Raw genomic sequence first — 20,346 nt, forward strand, 5'->3', positions numbered from 1 at the left:
GAAAGCTCTGCTTTTTTTCGGGATGGGACATTCGCCATTTGTCTGTGTTCAAATCCCGTTATACAATGCAGGGAGAGAGAGAGAGAGAGAGAGACGATGATGGGAAAAATGGCTTCCTATCTCGTGCGGACAGGAAAGATCACAACGGCGTGCAGGAGAAAGGTGAAATCAATCGAAGATGGAAAGGGGGTTCAATCAAACAAATGATGGTATAATTAGAGGTACGGCATAAAACCAGTAAAAAAGGCGGCTTACCTTTGTCTCTACTCCTTCCGACGGCATACGCGTCGAGCTTAATTTGCCAAAGCCAAAACACGGTGGGAGTTTGGCACCATCTTTCTTTGCCATTTTGAGGAACAGTTTTTCACACACACACGCACACACACATCAAATGATTAGTTTTTTTTAAATGCACATAATTGGTTAATGTTTGCAAAGCTTATGTTTTTACATATTTTTTATATAATAATGGAGCAAACTTAAACAAACTTCAGCAAAACCCACTCAAAACGAACCAAACAAAAAAAACGCTTGCCGATATTTGTGTCGCTTGGTCGCATTTTTGGCACGGCCTGTTTTGTGGAGCAGCAACTGTCACTAAGGAAACTAACCGTTTTAGAAGGAATGGGGAAAAAAACTCGGCGAAATTCGATATTTTTAATGCTCCTTAGCCTACTCCAAACACCGAACACCAAAGAAGCCGAAATAAAAAAAAAAACAAAAAAATAAAAATAAAATACATTCCCTTGTATGTCTCACTTGCGATTTGCACACGAACACACACTCACACACACATACACACACATACACACAGACAGCAGCACTTGGAGCAGGAAGAGAACGTAAAAAAAAACATGACGACGGCCCGACGGCAAGGGACGATACTGGCGCGTTCCAGAAATTCCCGGTAATTTCTTTCCGAACAGGACACCCAACATTGGACATTGGAAAGCGGGGGGGGGGGGGTGTAGGGGAAGGAGGACATCCAGAGTGAGAGAGGCAGGGTAAGATTGTAATTTGCCATGTGTGTTAGAACTATTTGACAAAACGCTTTAATTCAAGAAAAAAGAACCAAATCGTCCAACAGCTATTTTCGGGGCAAGTAGAAACAAAAACGGCACAACGGCTAAAATTGGCAGAAAACCATGGCTGGAATCTAACGTACCGAGAGAGAGAGACACACACACTACACACAATCAAAGAAAAACAGGGGAACCAGAAGAGTTAGCTTACTTTCAAAATTCCACTAAATTTAGCAACCAGCAGCAACCATCCAGAAAGGGGTAAAAGGCTCATTTGCTGTGCCCAAGCAGCCAAGGCAGCAGATTCTTGCAGTGGATGTGATTGAGTGTAATCTGTCACTCGTCACCTCGAAAAGCGATCACACGCAGTAGTAGTAGGCCCTGCTTCTTCCCCCTTGCGCGCTTTGACAGCTCTTACTGGGGCTTTGATGACAGTTTGACAGTACCAGAACGATCCTCCGAGGGGATGGAATCCGTACGCGCGAAAGGGGGAGAGAAATGGAGTGAAAAATAGCTCGCGAATGGGATTGTCAAAGGTCTCCCGGGCGCGGCAAAAAAAGAAGATCCTTCGTGTCTTCTTTCGAGGTAAGGCTATACACATCACACACACAAACCGCAAACAAAAACACAACTCTAACGCACCAAGAGTTACACGGGTTTTTTTAGAGCAAACCAGAGCAAGAATTCCCTCCCGAAGCACTAATGAGGGAACACACAGACACGCACGCACAACACCGGAGAAGGAATGTCAATTGATGGAATTGTCGGAATGGGACGGGCGTAATGGAGGCCGGCGCGACTCCCTTTTGAGCCGTGTCACGAAAAAGGGGGGGGATGTGTCCTCCCGCGGGTGTGTTCTTCCTACACCATCCACTAAAAATGGCAATGTGCAGAATGCAACGCAACGAAAACAAATGCAAAAACCCCCTCGGCTCGGAGTGAAGATGTGATGTGGTCCAACGGTAGCGCGAGCAAAAGGGAAGGGAAGGTTAAAGGGTACAAAAAGAAAAACACAGTGAACCACGATAGAACTAACAAAAAAAAAAGGGAACGGTCGTGAACGCGCGCGCCGCTAACGCGCTGGGCTCAGATTCGCGCCGACGATGACGTTTTCTTCTCTCGCTGTGACCCGCACACGCACGCACGCACGACGACGACCGCGACGACGACCACGGGACGCGCGACTACGGCGAACGAACTACGGCTTTTGGCGATGACACACGACCACGACGACGACGACGATGACGACGAGCGCCCGCAAAAGACGACGAGCGCAGCGCCTGCTGTGTGTATTGCCCGTGCGATGGTGCGGTTGCGACTTTTACCCCGGGAAACGCAAACTGCACCGCAGCAAGCGACGGCGAGTCGCACCCGCGAACCTGCATGCTCGTGTGTGTGTGTGTGTGTTGGTTGGTGTGTCCGTTCCCTGTTTTTTTTTTTTTTTGAATCGCTTGTTTGAGGGGCCCCCGCTTGTTGTCCATCGTTCGGTCGGTCGGTCGGTCCGTCGTTTTGTCCCCCTTTTTTGCACAGCGGTTTGTGTCTGGCCTGGTCAAACGCACTCAAACACACACACACACACACATTCCCTGGCGGGATGCCTCCTTCTCATCGGTCCCCCTACCCATTGCCAATCCGGGCACGATCGATTGCTGATTCTTATTGCACCAATACTACCACACACATACACATATCGCAACGAAAAGTGCACCAAAACAGGGGCTGGAGTGTGCATGTTTTGTGTGGGAACAAGGCAATGAGCGGGGGGTCTTCTCCCCCCCCCCCCCCCGCCACTCCCTTTATTTGCCCTTTTTTGCATCGGCTTGGCCAACCGTTTTTACGGGACGTTTTTTATGGTGCATGTGTGTGTGCGTTTTGCGTTTGAAATGCACTTTTTTGCATCGCACGCACTTGCGCTGAGCTTCCTATCTCTTTTTAACCCGTTTTTGTGTGTGCTTGTGTGTGTGTGTGACTGTTCGGACACGATGTGCTGCACAAACTCGCGCATTCGTTGGTGTGCACACCGATGCAATTGCAAGTTGCATTGTGTTGTGCGCTTCGTGCTGTCCCTTTGTTGGCGATCTCACTCTCTCCTTCCTTTCAATCATTCTTTCCCATCTCTCTCTCTCTCTCTCTCTCTCTTTCGGGCGAATGGGAAGCAGAATATGAACCCCCCCCCCCCTAACCCCCCCCCACCCCTTCCCGATCACAGGAGGAATGAAGGGAGGGGACCGTGCATCCGATTTCCGGATGACATGCGCTGCAGCTCGTCGCCCAGCGGTCCCAGCGCGCGCGAGAGTGTATTGGTGCCGTTGCAGTTGCACTATCGCTCTCTCGCTCTCTCTCCTTCTCTCTCCTCTTTGTGCAACCCGTTGCACAAGTCCAGGCTACCCCTTTCGCTTGCTTCAACCCTCCCCCCTTTAATGGTCCCGTTTGTGGAATTGGAGCGGAGGGAGGGGAAAGGGAATTTGTGTGCAACGCGCCGCACATCAAGGCTGGTCAAGATCTCGTACGTTTTGTACGCGTCACAAGCCATGGCCACTTCCTCCCCCTTCCTTGTCGACACTCCCTTTTGCAACCCCCCCGTTGATGCGTGCGACTGTGTGTGTGTGTGTTTGCGGTCGTTAGAATGCAAATTTTCCCATTTCTGTGGCACCATTGTCGGCGACGGTCTTATCAAGTTCCCGTTTGTGTGCTCAGACACACACACATACACACACAAAGATCGGTTGCAATGGAGGTAGAAGTTGTGCCGGGCTGTTTGCTCGATTGTGCAGTCTTTCGCCCGTTTGCGTGTGTGTGTGCGTGTGTTTGTTCGATGCAGTTCGGGTTATCTCGCTGTCCCCGTCGCTTTCTCTCTCTCTCTCTCTCTCTGGTGTCGGTTTTAAGGGGTTGCGATGGAGGGCATGGGTCTTTGGGGTTGCTTGGACGGGGCAAAACTGCACTCACTCTCACACAGACACACACACACACACAAACATGCAACACACCTTCGGGTTTGAAAAGAGAAGCTAACGGGTTTCTATCTCTTTCGTGCCCGATGCACTACTGCGGGCGTAGCTTTTTGCATGTTGACTCTTCCGGAATGCTCCTCCACCGCTTTGCACCCACACACACACACACACAGGATTGCAGCGAACTCTCGAATGGTTCGGAAATGCTTTTTTTTGTTTTCTTTGATCGGAGGAACAAACGCAACAAAACGGAGGAAGATTTTTGGATTAATGCATTAATTCGTTAATTGTACTCATATTTTATTATCCTTCGCTCGGCGACTATTTTCAGTAATTTGCCACTTTTTTGCAAGATTGTTGTCACCTTTATTGCTATAGCTTTGTGTTCATAAGCTCAAACACAATTTTAATGGAATTTTCCGATATATCTTTTCAAGAAGTTCAAGCACAGCACAAAGGACTATATTCATGTTCGTACTGGCTGTTCACTAAATTATAAGGTTTTCCATACAGTTTTATTGCACAAAATTTGCACACTTTGTACAAATTATAATGTTAATAATCGATTGTTCAATTCCTTTCCCAATTAACCCTTTCACGACCATGAGACTTCCAAGACTAAATATGCCAAATATCGTTGTGAATTTAAAGCAGGAGAATATCACCAAATTAATATTTTATTTTTCATTCTTTCCAGCATATATTTGCCACCTTGAACTTATGTTATCGGAAAACGACTATTTTGTACAGTGAAAAAATATTGTCCCTAGTCGTGCAAGGGTTAATGGATTGGCTAACAGCGTTACACCCACCAGTTACACCGCACTGTGTAGTTTCTTCTGACGCACCCTAGATGTCGCTGTACGGTGGTGTGGTTTGTGTCTTGACTAAGCGATGTTATTCGCCCTTCAGAACACAAATTGGTATTAAAAGAAAGACACATTACAAAACCTTGCTTTGTATATCAACTCATTGCTTTTATTACAAAAGAGAAAAATAAAACACATATATTTCACTGAGCCGAAGCCGGAGCACCAAAACACGGTACGCTCTGACCATCATCGCTCCTTCTCCCGCCGATCCACAGCGTTCGATAAATATTACACGCGGCTGGTGAGATTTAAAATCATACCACACAAAACACGTTAAGCACAACTTAAGGCTTAAACCACGGCGCTGCCAACTTGTAAAAGGCTCCCTTCTCTGGGTTGCTTTAGCAATTAAATACTCCACACAACATTCTGAGCCGGCAGTTCTGAGTGCAGCACGGCCGGCCTGGCATAATAAATGCGGTTCGATACATCCTCGGTACTCCTGCGCGGGGCAAAAGGGCAGTATTTGATGTACGTCATCCCCGTGCGTCATCAATTCCATTCGCTTATTGCTGTGCGCAGCGCTCCTTCGACTTGCGCTTCTTGCCATCGGGCGCGTTCGTTCGGCGCGTACCCTGTATCGGCATGTACGGTGGCGGCACTGGACTAGAGGACCCGGGGTCGGAGAATTCAAGTATGTCTGAACCGGAAAGGCAAAAAGAAATGAAGATCTGGGGCATTAGTTTCAAGAGGAAACAAATCATTTGCTTCAACTACTACCTGGTTGCGATGCGTTTGCGGCGGAAGAGGACGTCCCGGTGGAGGTTGGAGAGTGTCCCATGCCACCGGCACCACTACCGAAGGTTGGATCAATCTTTGCAGCGATGTTCTCGTCCAGGTATTGATTCCTAAAGTGTGATAAATGAATATTAGTGTCTAAAGCTTTCTAAACCGTTCCTTTCAGTCGTCCTTCATTACCTTGACCCAGGCGATGACACGTGCCGCCCACCGTTGGCCGGATGCATCGAACCTCTCGGTGGGGTACGCTGCGACTGGGGCAGCTCCATGGGCGGATGGTCTTCCTGCGAAACGGGCAGCACATAGATTTCATCGTCCTTGCGCCCATTCTCAATTAACCGCTGTACGTTCGCGGACAGCTTCAGGTTCGGTCCACCACGCTGCTGCTGCTGCTGCTGCTGTAACAACTGTTGCTGCTGGAACAGTAGCTGCTGTTGCTGCTTCTGCTGCTTAATCATGTCGACCGGGTTGGAGTAGTTTTCGTCACTGATTGGCCCTGCGAACTGGTTTGCCTGCTGCTGTCCACCGTTACCGATACTGCCAGAGCCCGAGCCGTGCGATGAAATGCTTCCCTGCTGGCGATGGTTGTGCAGTGGATGGTCCGTCGTCGGTACTGGCACCGGTGCACCGTAATATCCTCTCGCACCGGCGGCAGAGCCGGTCGGGGAGATCAGCTTTGGTGGCCTTTGTTGCTGTTGCTGTTGCTGCTGCTGCAGCATATCGATCGGGTTGGAGTAGGAAGCGTCAACGATCGCATCCGGATCGGCGTTTGGGTCAGCAGCAGCAACAATTTCTCCAACGGCACCCGGGTCATCCTCCGATACGGTGCCATCCGCTCGTTGCTCCTGCTTTTGTTGCTGCAGCCGTTGCTCCTTCTTTAGTCGGGCCTTCTCGCGAGCCCGCTTTGCCTTGGCCCGTTCCCGCTCCTGCAGCATTTTGGCGAGCTCTTTGTCTTGCGCCTCCATCGCTACCTTACGATCGATGAATTCCTGATCGACGGTGCCGCCTTCCTCCTCTTGCAGCTTGCGGGCCAGTTCCTATGGGGAGAAAAAGGGGGAAAGAAAATTAGTATTTTATCAAACCTTTTTGATCACAAATGATGTAAAGTCATGCTGACATAATGCTTGATCATTGCATCTTACAACTCACTTAACCACATGATTGTAAGTTATCTATTGGATTAAATTAATGCAATAAATAGCCGTACGACGTTATATAGATAAAACTCTGACCTTATCTTATCTGTTTGTATCCGAGCGTTCGTTTTTAAGCATTGATAAGCACGATAAGCGACGAGCGGTAACCATCCTTCCCAAACGAGTCTGCCTCTAGTCATGAGTAAACGAATCCGACATGTTATTCCAGAGTGCAGACTCGCTCGGGACGGACGGAGTCGATGAGTGCTTTCATTATAATCTTCACCTGCCTGACCGATTTTACGTTCATTATTGACCATCAAACAACCTACCGCATCGCGCAGCTCCTGCTCGAGCCGCATATCGATCTCCTGGATCTCGTCCGGCGCCAGCCCAAGCTCCTGCAGCGTCCGGATCCGATCCGTCTTGTCGTAGCTGCTCGCTTTCGAGTGGCTCGGCGAAGCGTGCGACGAATGAGGCTGGTTCTGGTAGATCGCATGATGGTGGTTGTGGTTGTGGTTGTGATGCGAGTGACCCGTCTTGGGCGTCGCTCCACCGTTCGCGTACCGACCGCTCGGTCCCGCCTCAACCGGCAGCCCCAGCTGATTGAGTGGCGTCGCCGTAAACGTCCCGCTCGTGGCTGCCAGCGCCTCATCAATATCGTCATCATCGTACAGGTTGTAGTTGATGGGGTTGGCGGACGTTCGCTGCAGCGGTGGAGCTTCGTTTCGCCGCCCGAAGCCCTCGGGAGCAACATGACGGCTCGATGACACTGCCGGCGCCACGTACTTTTCCGGCGACATTTTGTTAAAGTTTGTATTGTTCTGATAGTCGGCTTCCGTCGTCGTGGGGACGATATTATTATTATTACCTCCGTACCGCACTGCACCACCTGCTCTACTGCCCGAAGGGGCGGAAATGTTGTTCACCGTCGGTGGCAGTGGATACTGGTACGAAAAGTCATCGTTCGACAGCGGCACATCGTACGGCCGGATGCTGTCGACGAGATCGGCCGCTTGCTGCTGTAACGAGCGACCCGGCTGCTGCCGGTACGGTGGCGCATGTTGAGGTTGCTTCTTCTCCGGCGTGTGCGAGTGCAGGTTTACGTTGACGTACTGTGCCCCGCTGACCGGTTCCTCGTCGTCCGAGTACTGGTTGAAGTTTGCAGCTGCTGCTGGCGGCGGTGGAGGCGGAAACACTTCCAGCCGCTCCTGGTACCCGGTGGCGGCATGGTGAGGCGGACTTAGCGGTACAGCCCGGCCATTCTGAAACACGGGCTGCGGTGGCGGACGTTTCGGAGCGTTCAGGTCCAACGAGGCGTAATGCAGACCCGGCGGCTCGTTGCTTTGCTGCGCAGCGGATGGCGGTGGCGAATGCGCCATAAAGTGGGAGCTTCCCGGGTGCTTCTGGTTGCCGTTCGTGGCCGGTCCGGGCTTTGGCTTTGGATGCGCACGGGGTGGAAGCGGGAATGCGTTTTGCTCCTGCGCGGTCTGTGGATGCCTGCCGGAACTTCCCGCCACTCCGGGCGGATGCCTACGATCTCCCAGCACGGCTTGATCTTGCAGCTTGCGGGCCAACAGTTCGCCTCGTTGCAGCTCCATCTGACGCTTCAGTTGCGCCTCCCGGTTGAGCTGGTCCGCAATGTCGCGTGCCACCTTTGCGTCCATCTCCTCTCTGTTGGAGCAAAAGCGAATAAAATGAGGAAATTAGTGATAAAATATAGCACGAAAGCTTGAGCACACTTACTGCTCGTTTATCATCTGATGGTACAGTGCTGCCTGCCGCTCCGCATCCTCCTTCTCGCGGATTTGCTCGGACAGGGCGGTGGGGAAGTCCTGCCGCACGATTTGGTTGCGCTGTTTGTTACCCTTGTAGTGTTCGTTAACTGCAATGGACCGGGGGGAAATAATTCACTACTAAAACTATAATTTTCACACACACACACACAAAGATACTTACTCTCTTGGTTCTGCAGCTGATATGCTAAGGCACCATCCTCCCGCACGAGCCATTCTTTGCAAACTTTGGGTAGTAGCGATGAAAAGAAAGAGAAAAGCGAAGGGAAAAATAAGGTCAACTGTGCAGTTGTACACTTAAATTTACACTACCAGCACACAACACAACATTATAAACTAATAGGCAAATGATTTCCCCTGCCCCAGCAGTGATTTTGCTTCCCACAATCGAACCACCCGTGTGAAATTGCGCGTGAAGGCACCGTCGGTGAATAACAAAGCGCCACTAATTTGTTTTACAAATTGCAACCCGGTTTGTATTTGGAGCGAGCTGACTGCTCTTTTCGTCTGGGATGGGGAGAGAGAGAATCCGTCCGATTGTTATATGAAGTCAACGGTCACGAGCGAGAGAGAGAGCCCGTGATGCACTTTCCAGAGGATGGCGAGGTTCGTCGTCTGCCACCGATTCCGCCGTGTAAGGATACTTAATCGCGTGAAAATTGCGCAAAGAAGACGACGCGAAAGTGTGGATTGTTATAAATTATGTCACGCAAAAAGAGGCTGGCCTTCTGGGCCTAAAATTGGCCTGCAGTAACATACCCCCCCAATCCAAGGTGGAGGAGAGCAAGCTGATAACCTTGACCTTGTGCTGAAGATGATCACCCCGAGAGCATCACCCATTGTCACAGAGAGAGAGAGAGAGAGAGAGAGGGAGAGAGCGAGATCCTTTTTGCCCGGGTTGCACAAATTCACCCCAGATGCAGTTTAATGAATGCATCTGCGCGGCTCTGGCTGGCCTTGAAGAGGACATCGCACGCTATACAAGGAGATGGCTGGCGAGCCTCCCCGAAATTAGCAGACAGGGCGCGTAAAAAAAAAACAAGCTGGACATAAATCAAGATGGATTTATTCTTCTCCAGTATCTTTCGCTTTTCGTTGTGGAGCGTTCCGATTACTGCCGGCGGTGCGATTCTAAGCCGTTCGTATAAAAGGCACACGAAATCGAATGGTAGCATCTCATTTCCGAATCCGATTCCGGTGAAGATAGTGCCTTGTTGTGTCCGTGCCTGATCGTTAAGATCCAAAAGATCCTAAAACCGCCGCCTCATCATCATGCAGAGCCTTCAGATTGTGTTCGTGGTGCTGCTGGCCGCTGTCTCTACGATGGTACGATGAAGAGTGATAAGTTATTAAGAGTTCTGCAGGTCTATAATATCCCTGCTTTTTCCTATCGCCCTTTCTAGGCTTTCTTCACCGAGGAGCAGCACGAGATTGCCAAATCGCTGGCGGAACAGTGCCGTGCCGAGCTGGGCGGTGAGCTGCCGGAGGACTTTGCCACCAAGATGCGGCTGGGCGACCTAACGCTGGACAGTGAAACGGCCAAGGTAAGCCTCGACTGTTTGCCAAACCAAGGTTTTGCAGGAGTTTTGTGACCCCCCGAACCGTCGTGGTGCTCTCCTTCCTATCTTTCCTTCCAGTGTACCATCCAGTGTATGTTCGCGAAGGTGGGCTTCACGCTGGAGAGTGGCGCGGCTAACCGGGACGTGCTGATCGCCAAACTGTCCAAGGGCAATCCCACCGCCAAGGCGGAAGCGTTCGCTGACGTGTGCGAGAACAACGAGGGCGAGACGGCGTGCGATAAAGCGTTCAGCCTGTACCAGTGCTACCACAAGAACAAGTCGATCTTTGACTAAGATTCGGGTCACTGCATCAACATCACATTCGCATAACGAGAGACACACACCCGCAAACCCACACCCACACACACATCATTCGTTAGACTGTTTGTTGAGTAATAAAACAAGTTGAAGATGTTTTTTATGCAAAGGAATGCAGTTGGTAGGATTATTCCAGTGTTTGGTGGGCGTCGGGAAGGAAGAACTTCTGCATGACTAAAAGCCTGATAAAGTTGGCATTGCTTCAATTAATGGATTTTGCTAGCCTGAGAGCGCAAACGTCAGTCGTAAGATTTATGGATTACACGCTAAGAACCATAATATTGCGTCATGTACTTACTATATTCTTGTTTGGCAAGAATCTGTCGGGAAAGGACCAGCTCATAAATCAGTTCCAGGAACGAGTTCCACACTCGAACGTTCGTTGCCGTCTGTTTGCAAACAGCAATACATCATAACATGTTTCGCGTACGCATCTTCACAAAGTATTCACACAGTCCATCACAGTCCGATTGCTTATCAGCCAGCTGGTATCCGGTTTAGGCATTTCTTTTTTTGACAAGAACATCTAAACTGGCTGCATGTGAGTTCATTGCTGGAATCTTTCAAACCTCTTCAAAACCAGTTGAAACGGTTGGGAGGAAATGTGAACTCACCCCCGGCATTGATTGTCCAAGATTCCAGTTCCCGCGCGCACGCCAGCTTCCAACGACACGAACGTACAAGGCAGTGATTTTTACTTTCTAACACGTCCAGTATGGTCGTTTTGTGCCCACACACGACTTGCTCGCGGTTGCCCACGCGAATGCAACAGGTTAAACGTGTCGGTGTCCCGTGTATCTTTGTTATGGTGTAACCGGATGGTGCCTGCCGGGGACTGGGCTAAACAGGCTCTCCTCCGAAAAGGATATGGTGAGCTAGGAGCAGATGAGGTTTTTAGGCCCCGAGAGAGCGAGAGAATTGAACTCGAAGCACGCGCACACGCACGTTGTGCACGGTTTGCAAAGCCCCCGGTTAGGAAGGAACGGGTTTACCCTGTTTGCGGGAAATGAAAGTCTTTTTTTGCACCGCCTCGCGTGGAAGTAACGGGAAATGGAGTTCGTATGTTGCGGCACGGTGGTTTAAGGGCAGGTTGAACAGTTACTTTTTATTTTTAATTGCGGTTTTTGGTTTTTAAGCTCATTTTTGGGTTTTTTCCATAAAGAATAATTCATCTTACACTTTATTGACTTCTTCTTACGTGAAATGAACTTAATGTAATGGAAATTGGACTCACTAGCACACTTGTTGGACAAATCCAATAGGAATATCCAAGAACTCCAATAGAGTCCAATTTCATATGAAGTTCACTTCCCATAGGAAAGAGTCAAGGAAGTGTCCTACAACTATGAGAACTACTGGAAACCCCTGTATTGCGATGAATTGAAAGTAACGCTAAGATAACGGTTATGAGATGAATAATGTAAGGCAAATTGCATACTTGCAGGCAAAAATTTAACCTGTATGAGAGAATAACGCCCTAAGTTATGCAATTTGCAGTACAAATCAATGTTATTCTTGTTGAAATATAAGAACTTTTTTAAATTTGTTTGCACACCACTGGTAAAAATATAAAAATACAATACCAATTGTAGCACAGACTGTGTACCGTATTCTGTAATTCTCTCCTGCACGTCCGTTACATTCCATTTAAACTTATTTCATTCTCAATCGCTCTTGCTCTCTCTCTCTCTCTCGCTTGCTTGCTCTTGCGTTTTTCTTTCCCCTATTTGCACGTCTCTCCCTCTCTCTCTCTCTCTTTTAAATCCGTGCAGCATTCCACCACCAACCGTAACCGTATTTCCAGCGCATTTTCCAGCACAACGCTTAGGTGGCAACGGTGGCAACGGTGTTTGTCCCCTGCCTTGCCACGCTTCCCCACCACTGCTCTCAAAGCAGCGGTCAATGCACTCGCACAACCGGTCCACGCGTAAACCGTAGCAGCAGCAGCAGTGGCGGGACTGCGGGAATTTTCACAAAAATATGAAAATGGAACTATGAAAGCATATTTAGCGGGCAAATTGTTTTTCCACCCTTCCAAAACGATTCACTCTGTGGAACTGCATTGGAAAAGCGAAACAAAGCGAAGAAAATTCCAACCACCACCACCACCTCCACCACCAAGATAAGATTACTCCATGCGAACTGTAATGACAGGTAAACGTTGTTCAACGTAAATCGGTTAAAAAAAGGAAGGCAAAAGTGAGGGCGTTTTCCCCCTGGCTGAAGATGATGATTGATAGATGAGGAGAGCATTTGAATGTTTGGTGGCAGCGATGTTCACCACCACCTGACAGCCCAGAAGGGGGGGTTCAATGCACCGTGGCAATGACGAGAGTAAAAGTAAATGCCAATGGGTCGGGAGAAAGTGTAACGCCACTGCCGCCGCCGCCACCGCGTAACGGAAATGTGGTGGATAATTATTATCAAACTCCCTCGCGTCCGTTTTTTGTCTCTTTTTCCCCGCTATTCCCCTAAAACAGACTCGCGACTTGCGAATTAAAAATAAGAGCAGAGGGTAAAAGATTACGAGTGCAAGCAAACAGGGAGAGGAAGAAGTTGAAATTGTTTCCTCCTTGCCTGCTCCAATACCATCCTCCAATATCGTACACAAATGAAACAATAACAGCAATTCCCTCAGCACGACCACACAAAGGTCTCTTATGCTAAGTGGAGAAAACGGGTGTTTTTTTTATGTTTGGAGCGCAATTTTCCGCGAACAAAGAAGGAAAACCGGCACGCACGTTCCACCAAATCTTCCCAAAAACCGAACCATCTCTAAATGGTACGTTGCCCTCCGGACGGCCTCCCCGGCAAAATCATCTTTTTGCTTCCAAAGCATGGCTAGATCTACATTTATCTCTCTCTCTCTCTCTCTCTCTCACTTATGCACAAGGAAAACGCAATTCGATCATAATTTTCCTCCTCATCGCAGGTTACAAAGAAAAGCGACAACGCTTTCCGTTCACGAGGGCCGGGCGCGAGCGAAGGTAGATCACAACAACGCGACGGGCCCCCAAAATAAATGCCTCCCCTTTTGTATTCCCGTCGTTCCTTTCTCACCGTGCCTGTGCTGCTGCGGTTCGTCGATCTTCACACGATCAGATCTCAAAACAAGCTGCCGCCCTACTAGGTCCCCGTACACACCGCCCCCCTTCGCGATGTTGATGATGATGATGAACGACCGTACCCGACATGATGAACGGGGCATCATAGGGCCATACGCATTGGAGTTGAACCATTACGCAGGGCTAAAAATATTACTTCCTAATGCCGCAGCAACTACAGTGCGTCTGGAGAATGACTCGCGCTCGTGTGCGCTTGGGACCTGCGCATTCGCTTGGAATCGAAAGTCGCTGGCACATTCCACCAGAGGCGACAAACCTTTCGCCGTCCGCGAGAGCCGGTTGAGCGTGTGAGAGCACCGGGAAATTGGTACGAGGGGTTCATTGCCATTGGTAATGGTGCATGATTGAGAGAATGCTCTATCTCTGGTTTTGTTTTTAAGCGTGTGAAATGAAATAAGATTAAATTACAATTTCAACTTGTTACAACTATCTCGAAAAGGGCACAAAAGCCCCCCAAAAAAAGAGCAAAACAATATGTTTTACATCATGTGTGCCCTCCGTTTGTTGGGCCATACACATCTTGCCTGTCACCACACTGAGTTAATTATAACTGGAACCCTCGAAGACCAGGGACAGGCGCTAACGATCGTTTTAAGCCTCGAATTTGTACACTCACAGCAGCCCTTAAACCCTAGCCATCCATCATGACCAGGAATATCGCTTCCTCTTCAATGACGGTTGCCGATGGAAGAAAGGCACATAAAAGAGCGGTTTAAAATAAATCCATCTCTCTCTTCTTTGCTGCCTTTTTGCCCCGTCGTCGAGAGGGCACACACGTGATGCACGTGCAAGGCATGTTTTTCAACTTCAACCTCATCCAGCGGGCCCTGCCATTTTTACCGTTTAAATCTCGCTCTACCATCACGTTCCCTACCTTTCCAGCTGACCAAACATTGATCGTGTTGTGCTGCGTTGGCTGTTATTACAGGCTGAGGAAACGGGCCGCCCTTTGAGCTGTTATTGACGGGCGTTCTTATCAATGTGGTCTGTGCATGCCAAACAAACACGCCACGCAATCACGGCTACACGGTTCTCTCTCTCTCTCTTTCTCTCGATCGGCATCCACCAGTACAATATCCCTCTATTCGAGTTGCCAAACACTATCGCTTCCACCAAAAGTCTCATGATTTTTCAACATAGCACCGACCCGAGCAATCGGTGGTGGGAAGCCGTGGTCGAAACAATCGCTCCAAATGCAAAGCTTTGCTGCAATGTTACTCCAATTTCAATCCGCGTTGGAACTCCCTCCAGCGAGCCGGCCACACAAATTGTGTCCAATTAAAAAGGTTTGCTACGGGTACGAAATTGAATTAAAAATCAGCAGCAGCAGCGCAGCCAATGTGGGAATGAGAAGCAGCTTGGCGCACTTGTCACCACTTGGCGCTGGTGCAGATGATTCATGGGACTGATCCACCATCCACTGATCTTCGTCGTCGAATCTTCCACAGGTCGTCTGTTGACCCTCTCCTTTGCGCGGCTGTTGTTGTGGTGAAAGTCATTCACTCTTCTTATTGGCACACGCCAACGATTCGCATCAGGAAGCAAAGAGTGACATCAATTATCGCTCGTCGTCTCGTCGTCGTGCTTAATTGGGGCACTTCTTTTCCAAAATCCAACGATAGACGGCTTCGTTCCCGGTGCAGCTCCATCCAATATGGACTCTTGTTGGAGGATTTTGATACCGATTCAATAGGATTCTAATCAACATTCGGCGCAATATCGGATATCGGAAGCTTACACTTCTTCCAGTTGGAATTTGATAAGAACGCACCCATCCAACACTCTTCAACGGGGGGTTGAATTGGCCGGCTCAGAACGGGTGTCGAAAAAAAAACCATGAAAAAGGTGCAATGAAACAAGAATCGCGGTGTGCAATGGGGTGAAGAAGAAAAGGAAAAGCGCCACTTACCCTCCGTTACGCGGCCACTCTTCGGGAACGTATCCGTCACCTTCAGGTCGGTCGGCATTTCGGTGAGCGAAAAATGGGCCATCGCTATCGGTCAAGCCGCGAACTGATGGGTGTGTTTGTGTGTGTGTATATGGTTGTGTTCTACTTTTTCCGGTGCCGGTTGGTCGGTGCACAAACTTGTTGCGTTTTTTCTGTTTTTTTGACAGCTGTTCCTGGTGTTCCACCACAGCAGGCTGTTCTTGCGTTTTCCTTTTTCAGTGTTACCGTTTCGTGTTAAGGTGCTGATAAGCTGCCTACAACAGGGTTCGAACCCATTCGCCCATCGCCATCAGCGCTTTTCATTTTCCTCCAAAAGCGGGCAGGTTTTGGGGGGCAGACAAATGCACCCCCGGACGGGAGGAAACCACACACACACGCACAGGCAAAGGGTAAGGTGTCGAATGCTAAACGCAGGCGGCAAGCAGGAAAAGAAGAAGAAGAAGCAAGGGAAGAAAGAGAAGAAGCACATTAAACATGCGGCACACAACATCGGGCAGTGTAAGAATTGGACATTCGGCGGGCGCCCCTGTTTACACACAGATACACACACACACCACCACCACCACCACCACCACCAACTAACACAATGCAGCTGAGGACAGACTGCGGAGCAGCTGGCCCCGAGGGAATCGAGAACCGAGAATGACACACCTTCGGCACCAAGTGTTTGCTGTGGGTTTGGTGCTGCTGCTGGCCTCGTTGTAAAATCGACCGTTTCCGGCGGCCGTGGTAATTGGCGACGCCGAACTATAAACAGAACGCCCCAAGCTCTGCTCCGAAAAACAACAAACTCTGTCTAACACCGCTGTGGCGGATTGTTCTGTACCACCGCTTGGGTAAGTCATGCAATTACACACTATTTCACCTCGAAAGTGGCAAAAACAAACTGATGTTTGATTCAGCTCGATGCACAATGTTGCCGTTCACACACACACACAGCGACACACCCGCGGCACGGAACACATCCAACCTCAATTCCAGTGACAGCCGCGTGAGCAGCGATAGAAAAAAATACACACAACACAGCAGGCTGCAGCGACAACAAAAAAACAATAATCTTCCGGAGTGAAAGTGGGCACCGTTTTTTTATTGTTTTGGTTTGACACACAATGACCGCGTTCTCCGATGCACGAAAGATAGTTTTCGGGGTAAGTTACACACTGTATCGCACTGTTGTATTATAGCCAAATTACATTGGCTCAATTAACCCCTCTGTGATGAAGGGCGCTACCCAAAACAAACCCGCACACGGCCGAAGGGCGACGCTACGCGCACTGGTCCACACACGCACACACGTCCGGCTGGGACGGGCGTTTGCGAGAGAATACTCGATCGCTCTCGGCGTGTCTGCCGGCCCTTCGTTCGCTGGAAAGAGCAAACCGTGAACGAGAGAGCGAGAGAGGATATCGTTTACGCTCCGCGCGATTAGGGCGAATGTACACCAAGTACAGTGACTAACATAAAAAGAGAATTGGCTTACTTTTTATGCAACAATTCAAGTGTATTGTAAATAATTTCAATATTTATAAAAAACAAATTGTGCAATAATATTCAATTAGATTCAAAGCGTTTAACTGACAAAATAAAAAATTGGAAAAATAATAATATTTTAAAATACTACTACTACTATTTTGTGACATTTAAATACACTTACTTCAATACTACATGACCTAAGAAACTACGGAATACATAATTCATGCATTAAAAAAGTTAAAAATATTCAATGTGAGTTGATATATCTGGTGGGCATATTCAGTGCAATTTGACTCCTGAAAACGAAATGCGGTTGAAAACCTGATTTAACAGTTAGTTCCATATGAAACTGGATGCTTTGAAGATTATTCTATGAAGAAGAAGTCCTAATTCTATCATAAATTTGTACAATTTTTAACGATATTTGAGAAAAATCGGTGGTCTGTTGAACCGACCTAAAAGATATAGTCATAAGTTCCTCACTTTGAGTATAATATCATATTTAGTTCGGTTGGTATACTGCTTCTTGATTGCTGGCTGAAGCGCCTATGTGTCAGATTTGGCGAAGGATCTGTTTTTTTTTTTAATCCTGTAACCTTTAAATACTCGTTGTAATCCAAGAACTGGCCACCACGTAAATTTTTGTGGCTTCTTTCTTCGTACTACGCATAAGTAAATCCTTATACCAGTTCTGCGAAATATCAACTCAACGTTTCATCTGCATGGCATACTAGATTTTATTATGGAACATACTGTCAAATTGTCAATTGGTGAGCAAGAACACTATAAGTACACCTGATATATACACTCACTTTGAAAACATTGAAACAAACAAAAAACAAACATTTTTCTGTACGTCACTGTGCAACAGTAATCGAGAGATGATGTAGGTGCTTATACACGAGTGCGTTATTTTGATGCTACAAAATTAATTATGAAAAAATTGCAGTAATCTTTAAGTTCATCTTTTCTATTGACTACTTGGCCGACATTATAACAGGCTGGATAATGAATATTGAAACGTTTTTAACATTTTTTTTAAATATATTTTTTTCAATTTATCCGCCATTAGAAGTATGAAAACTCGAACATGTTTGGACTTTACAAGCCAGAAAGTTTGTTCATATGATTACACACTTCATCATCAATAACCTAATAAAATTATCAATAGATTGAAATGGTATAAATAATTCCTGACCGAACAGTTTCTTAAATGCTACCATTCATCGTAAATATCTTTTGCTAGCAAATTCAATATTGAAATAAATGCTGCCAATGTATTACAATTCCATACTAAAACGCGTTTGTTTGCTGTTCTGTACAACTGGCCCCATTCAAGCCGGCTCTGACCGCACTGGGCAGATGATACAAAAAGGCTCTGGAATAATTATTGACTTCCTGCAAATGACCTCGACTCCTTCCTTTCGGCGCGAAGCGATCGTGCCAGCCGCCCAGCAGTGGTAATGATAATATAAAAAAGCAACACACTCATCCATCCCAGCACTACTCATCTCCTTCCGCCCGGACCAATTATCCTCCCGTTGATCCACGTTCTTATGCTTGGTGCGTATCCTCACCATCACGGAAAAGTCGATTCCAACTCCCCGTGTGTCTGTGTGCTACGTGCGGTGTGGCAGGTGGCAACCAACAAAGGCCAGAACGCGTTTGCTGTTTGGTAAACATTTCGTGACAGTGTTACACCGTAGTGCCAGAGTGTGTTGTGGCAGTCTATAATCAACAGCCGGTAAAAGCGAAGAATAAAGGAGAAAAACAACGTACCTCACGAGCGGTATGAGTAACCGCCGCTGTTTTGTTACAATTCTCCCGCGTAACGCAAATAAGGCATGCAAACCGCTACATTCCTCACGTTTTGGAGCTTCACCTTAACCTTCTGCGCTGCGAGGCGGATTAGCTGATCATAGCGTAGCGACGATCACGCTACGATCGGGAATGCTAGCAACACACAAACACGGACGCAAACGGCAACGTCCAGTCCCTTTACCCTTGCGCTAAAAGCGGAGGAAAAAGTGAAACGGTTTCTCTTTGTGTGGTGATCGTTGGCGATCGGTCCTACCACCACCACCTCCAACTATTATGTAGCCATCTCTTGCTCCCCGTTCGCCGCACTCCCCAGCACCCAAACGGCGGCAGGTCAGCTTTTTGGACACAAGGGAAAGGTCACATTCTTCTCGAGACTCACACACGCACACACAAACACTGTGAAGCAGTGCGGGCATGTTCGGTTCTACTCGAGATCTTGATCTGCTATTACCTATTTAACGACAACTTTACGGCCCTCGCCGGTTGTTACTACACCTGAGTGATCTTTTCCCATCCTCTCATCCGCGAAGCCACATCTCGTTGGAATGTTGTTGTTTTTTTCTTGTGCTTTTTCTATATTTCTTACAACCCCTCCAAGTATTTCTATGTGTGTTTGTGGGGTTTTTTTTGTTACCTGTTTTAATAGTTCCGCCGTGAGGTGGAGGGTTCGTTGCTTGCCGTAGCGGTGAGCTTTTTCTTCACCGCGCGCACCGGAGAAGGTTTTTTTCTCTCTCTGTGTGTTTCGTTGAGAGTGTTTTTTCTTTCCTTTCACAACGTGTCCCCCCTTTCCTCCTTCTTTTTTGGCCACTGAAGGTAACGGAATTTCTTTCACCCTGGAGCTGCTGCTGCTTCTTGGTGTATCTCTCACTTAACCTTCGGTTTTCTTGTAGATTGTGCACGAAATTTGATCCATTTTTGGCTGTTTCGGCAGCACCTAGAGTACGATCGAATGTCACCCGTTTTGCTGCTTAGAGTTAAGGGTAATTCTATTCTGGACCATGCTTTCTTACACACTTTTAAGCATAATCGACCCACTACGTCGTGTAGTTCGCTTACACATCACCACTTTGCACCGATCCCGACCCAAAGAGCAATTAAAATCACACAAAACGAGGTTCAAGACCCAATCCAGCTGTTCTGCTTATTGCACGCACAGACGGTAAAGTTAAAATCACAACACAAAATTCCACAAATTGTTGCTCTTTTGCTGTAAAATTGGTTTTACACAACACACACACACACACTCTTTCCCACGACGGGTCTCCGATGCTCGGACCGCAGCTCGGTGACGCAGCACTGCCTTCGTCGAGGGATGAAAACAAACTTATGCGGCCTGTCCCAATGGCCAGGGCGGAACTCAGCAGTTGCTGTTTCGTTGAATGGTTCGAAAGCTTTCGAGAGCCTGTTGTTGGTGTAAGAGTGTCTATGTGTTAGTGTGTGTGATCAAAGTGGTTTGCTATAATTCATAGTCGCTTTGCAGCGCTGGCGGGCTTTCGAATAAAGCTCTTGTAATTATGTTATATTATTTTATATATGATTTGAAGGCTAGAAATTAATTTAATGGCAATTATTATTATTATTATAATT

The 20,346-nt window shown here is 47.9% G+C and overlaps 2 protein-coding genes and 1 long non-coding RNA gene across 5 annotated transcripts in view; 1 reads left to right on the forward strand and 2 right to left on the reverse strand.

Annotated features, from left to right (window-relative positions):
- Nucleotides 1-2,796, reverse strand: part of LOC120957331 (uncharacterized) — a 37,391-nt gene extending 34,595 nt beyond the window's left edge. Inside the window, exon 1 of the long non-coding RNA XR_005751925.2 lies at nucleotides 256-2,796. This is a non-coding gene — a long non-coding RNA (uncharacterized LOC120957331). The remainder of the gene's footprint in view (nucleotides 1-255) is intronic.
- A 2,133-nt stretch (nucleotides 2,797-4,929) lies between these two features.
- LOC120957500 (putative uncharacterized protein DDB_G0271606) lies at nucleotides 4,930-20,091 on the reverse strand. 3 transcript variants are annotated; one of them, XM_040379731.2, is made up of 8 exons: nucleotides 19,394-20,091; nucleotides 15,427-15,869; nucleotides 8,679-8,741; nucleotides 8,466-8,604; nucleotides 7,052-8,393; nucleotides 5,764-6,620; nucleotides 5,566-5,693; nucleotides 4,930-5,485 (listed from the first exon to the last, which is right to left on the reverse strand). In XM_040379731.2, the coding sequence occupies exons 2-8, from the start codon at nucleotides 15,506-15,508 to the stop codon at nucleotides 5,352-5,354; spliced, it is 2,745 nt and encodes a 914-aa protein (XP_040235665.2). In that variant the 5' UTR covers nucleotides 15,509-15,869; nucleotides 19,394-20,091; the 3' UTR covers nucleotides 4,930-5,351. The 3 variants fall into 3 exon arrangements, with proteins under 3 accessions (XP_040235665.2, XP_040235664.2, XP_040235666.2); XM_040379730.2 differs by lacking the exon at nucleotides 19,394-20,091 and adding an exon at nucleotides 16,117-16,802; XM_040379732.2 differs by lacking the exon at nucleotides 19,394-20,091 and adding an exon at nucleotides 16,708-16,801.
- LOC120957501 (general odorant-binding protein 56a-like) lies at nucleotides 8,761-10,505 on the forward strand. The gene is made up of 3 exons (XM_040379736.2): nucleotides 8,761-9,841; nucleotides 9,919-10,059; nucleotides 10,153-10,505. The coding sequence occupies exons 1-3, from the start codon at nucleotides 9,788-9,790 to the stop codon at nucleotides 10,366-10,368; spliced, it is 411 nt and encodes a 136-aa protein (XP_040235670.1). The 5' UTR covers nucleotides 8,761-9,787; the 3' UTR covers nucleotides 10,369-10,505.
- Nucleotides 20,092-20,346: the final 255 nt, after the last annotated feature.

The sequence above is a fragment of the Anopheles coluzzii genome, chromosome 3, assembly GCF_943734685.1.
Source record: "Anopheles coluzzii chromosome 3, AcolN3, whole genome shotgun sequence".
NCBI lineage: Eukaryota > Metazoa > Arthropoda > Insecta > Diptera > Culicidae > Anopheles > Anopheles coluzzii.

Excerpts from the sequence above, each read along its gene's own strand:
- LOC120957501 (XM_040379736.2), top strand. The coding sequence starts at position 9,788 with ATGCAGAGCCTTCAGATTGTGTTCGTGGTGCTGCTGGCCGCTGTCTCT. Across the intron at positions 9,842-9,918 it reads TGGCCGCTGTCTCTACGATG|GCTTTCTTCACCGAGGAGCA; the intron begins GTACGATGAAGA and ends CGCCCTTTCTAG. Across the intron at positions 10,060-10,152 it reads TGGACAGTGAAACGGCCAAG|TGTACCATCCAGTGTATGTT; the intron begins GTAAGCCTCGAC and ends CTTTCCTTCCAG.
- LOC120957500 (XM_040379731.2), bottom strand. The coding sequence starts at position 15,508 with ATGGCCCATTTTTCGCTCACCGAAATGCCGACCGACCTGAAGGTGACG. Across the intron at positions 8,742-15,426 it reads GAGTGGCCGCGTAACGGAGG|TTTGCAAAGAATGGCTCGTG; the intron begins GTAAGTGGCGCT and ends TACTACCCAAAG. Across the intron at positions 8,394-8,465 it reads CATCAGATGATAAACGAGCA|AGAGGAGATGGACGCAAAGG; the intron begins GTAAGTGTGCTC and ends TTGCTCCAACAG.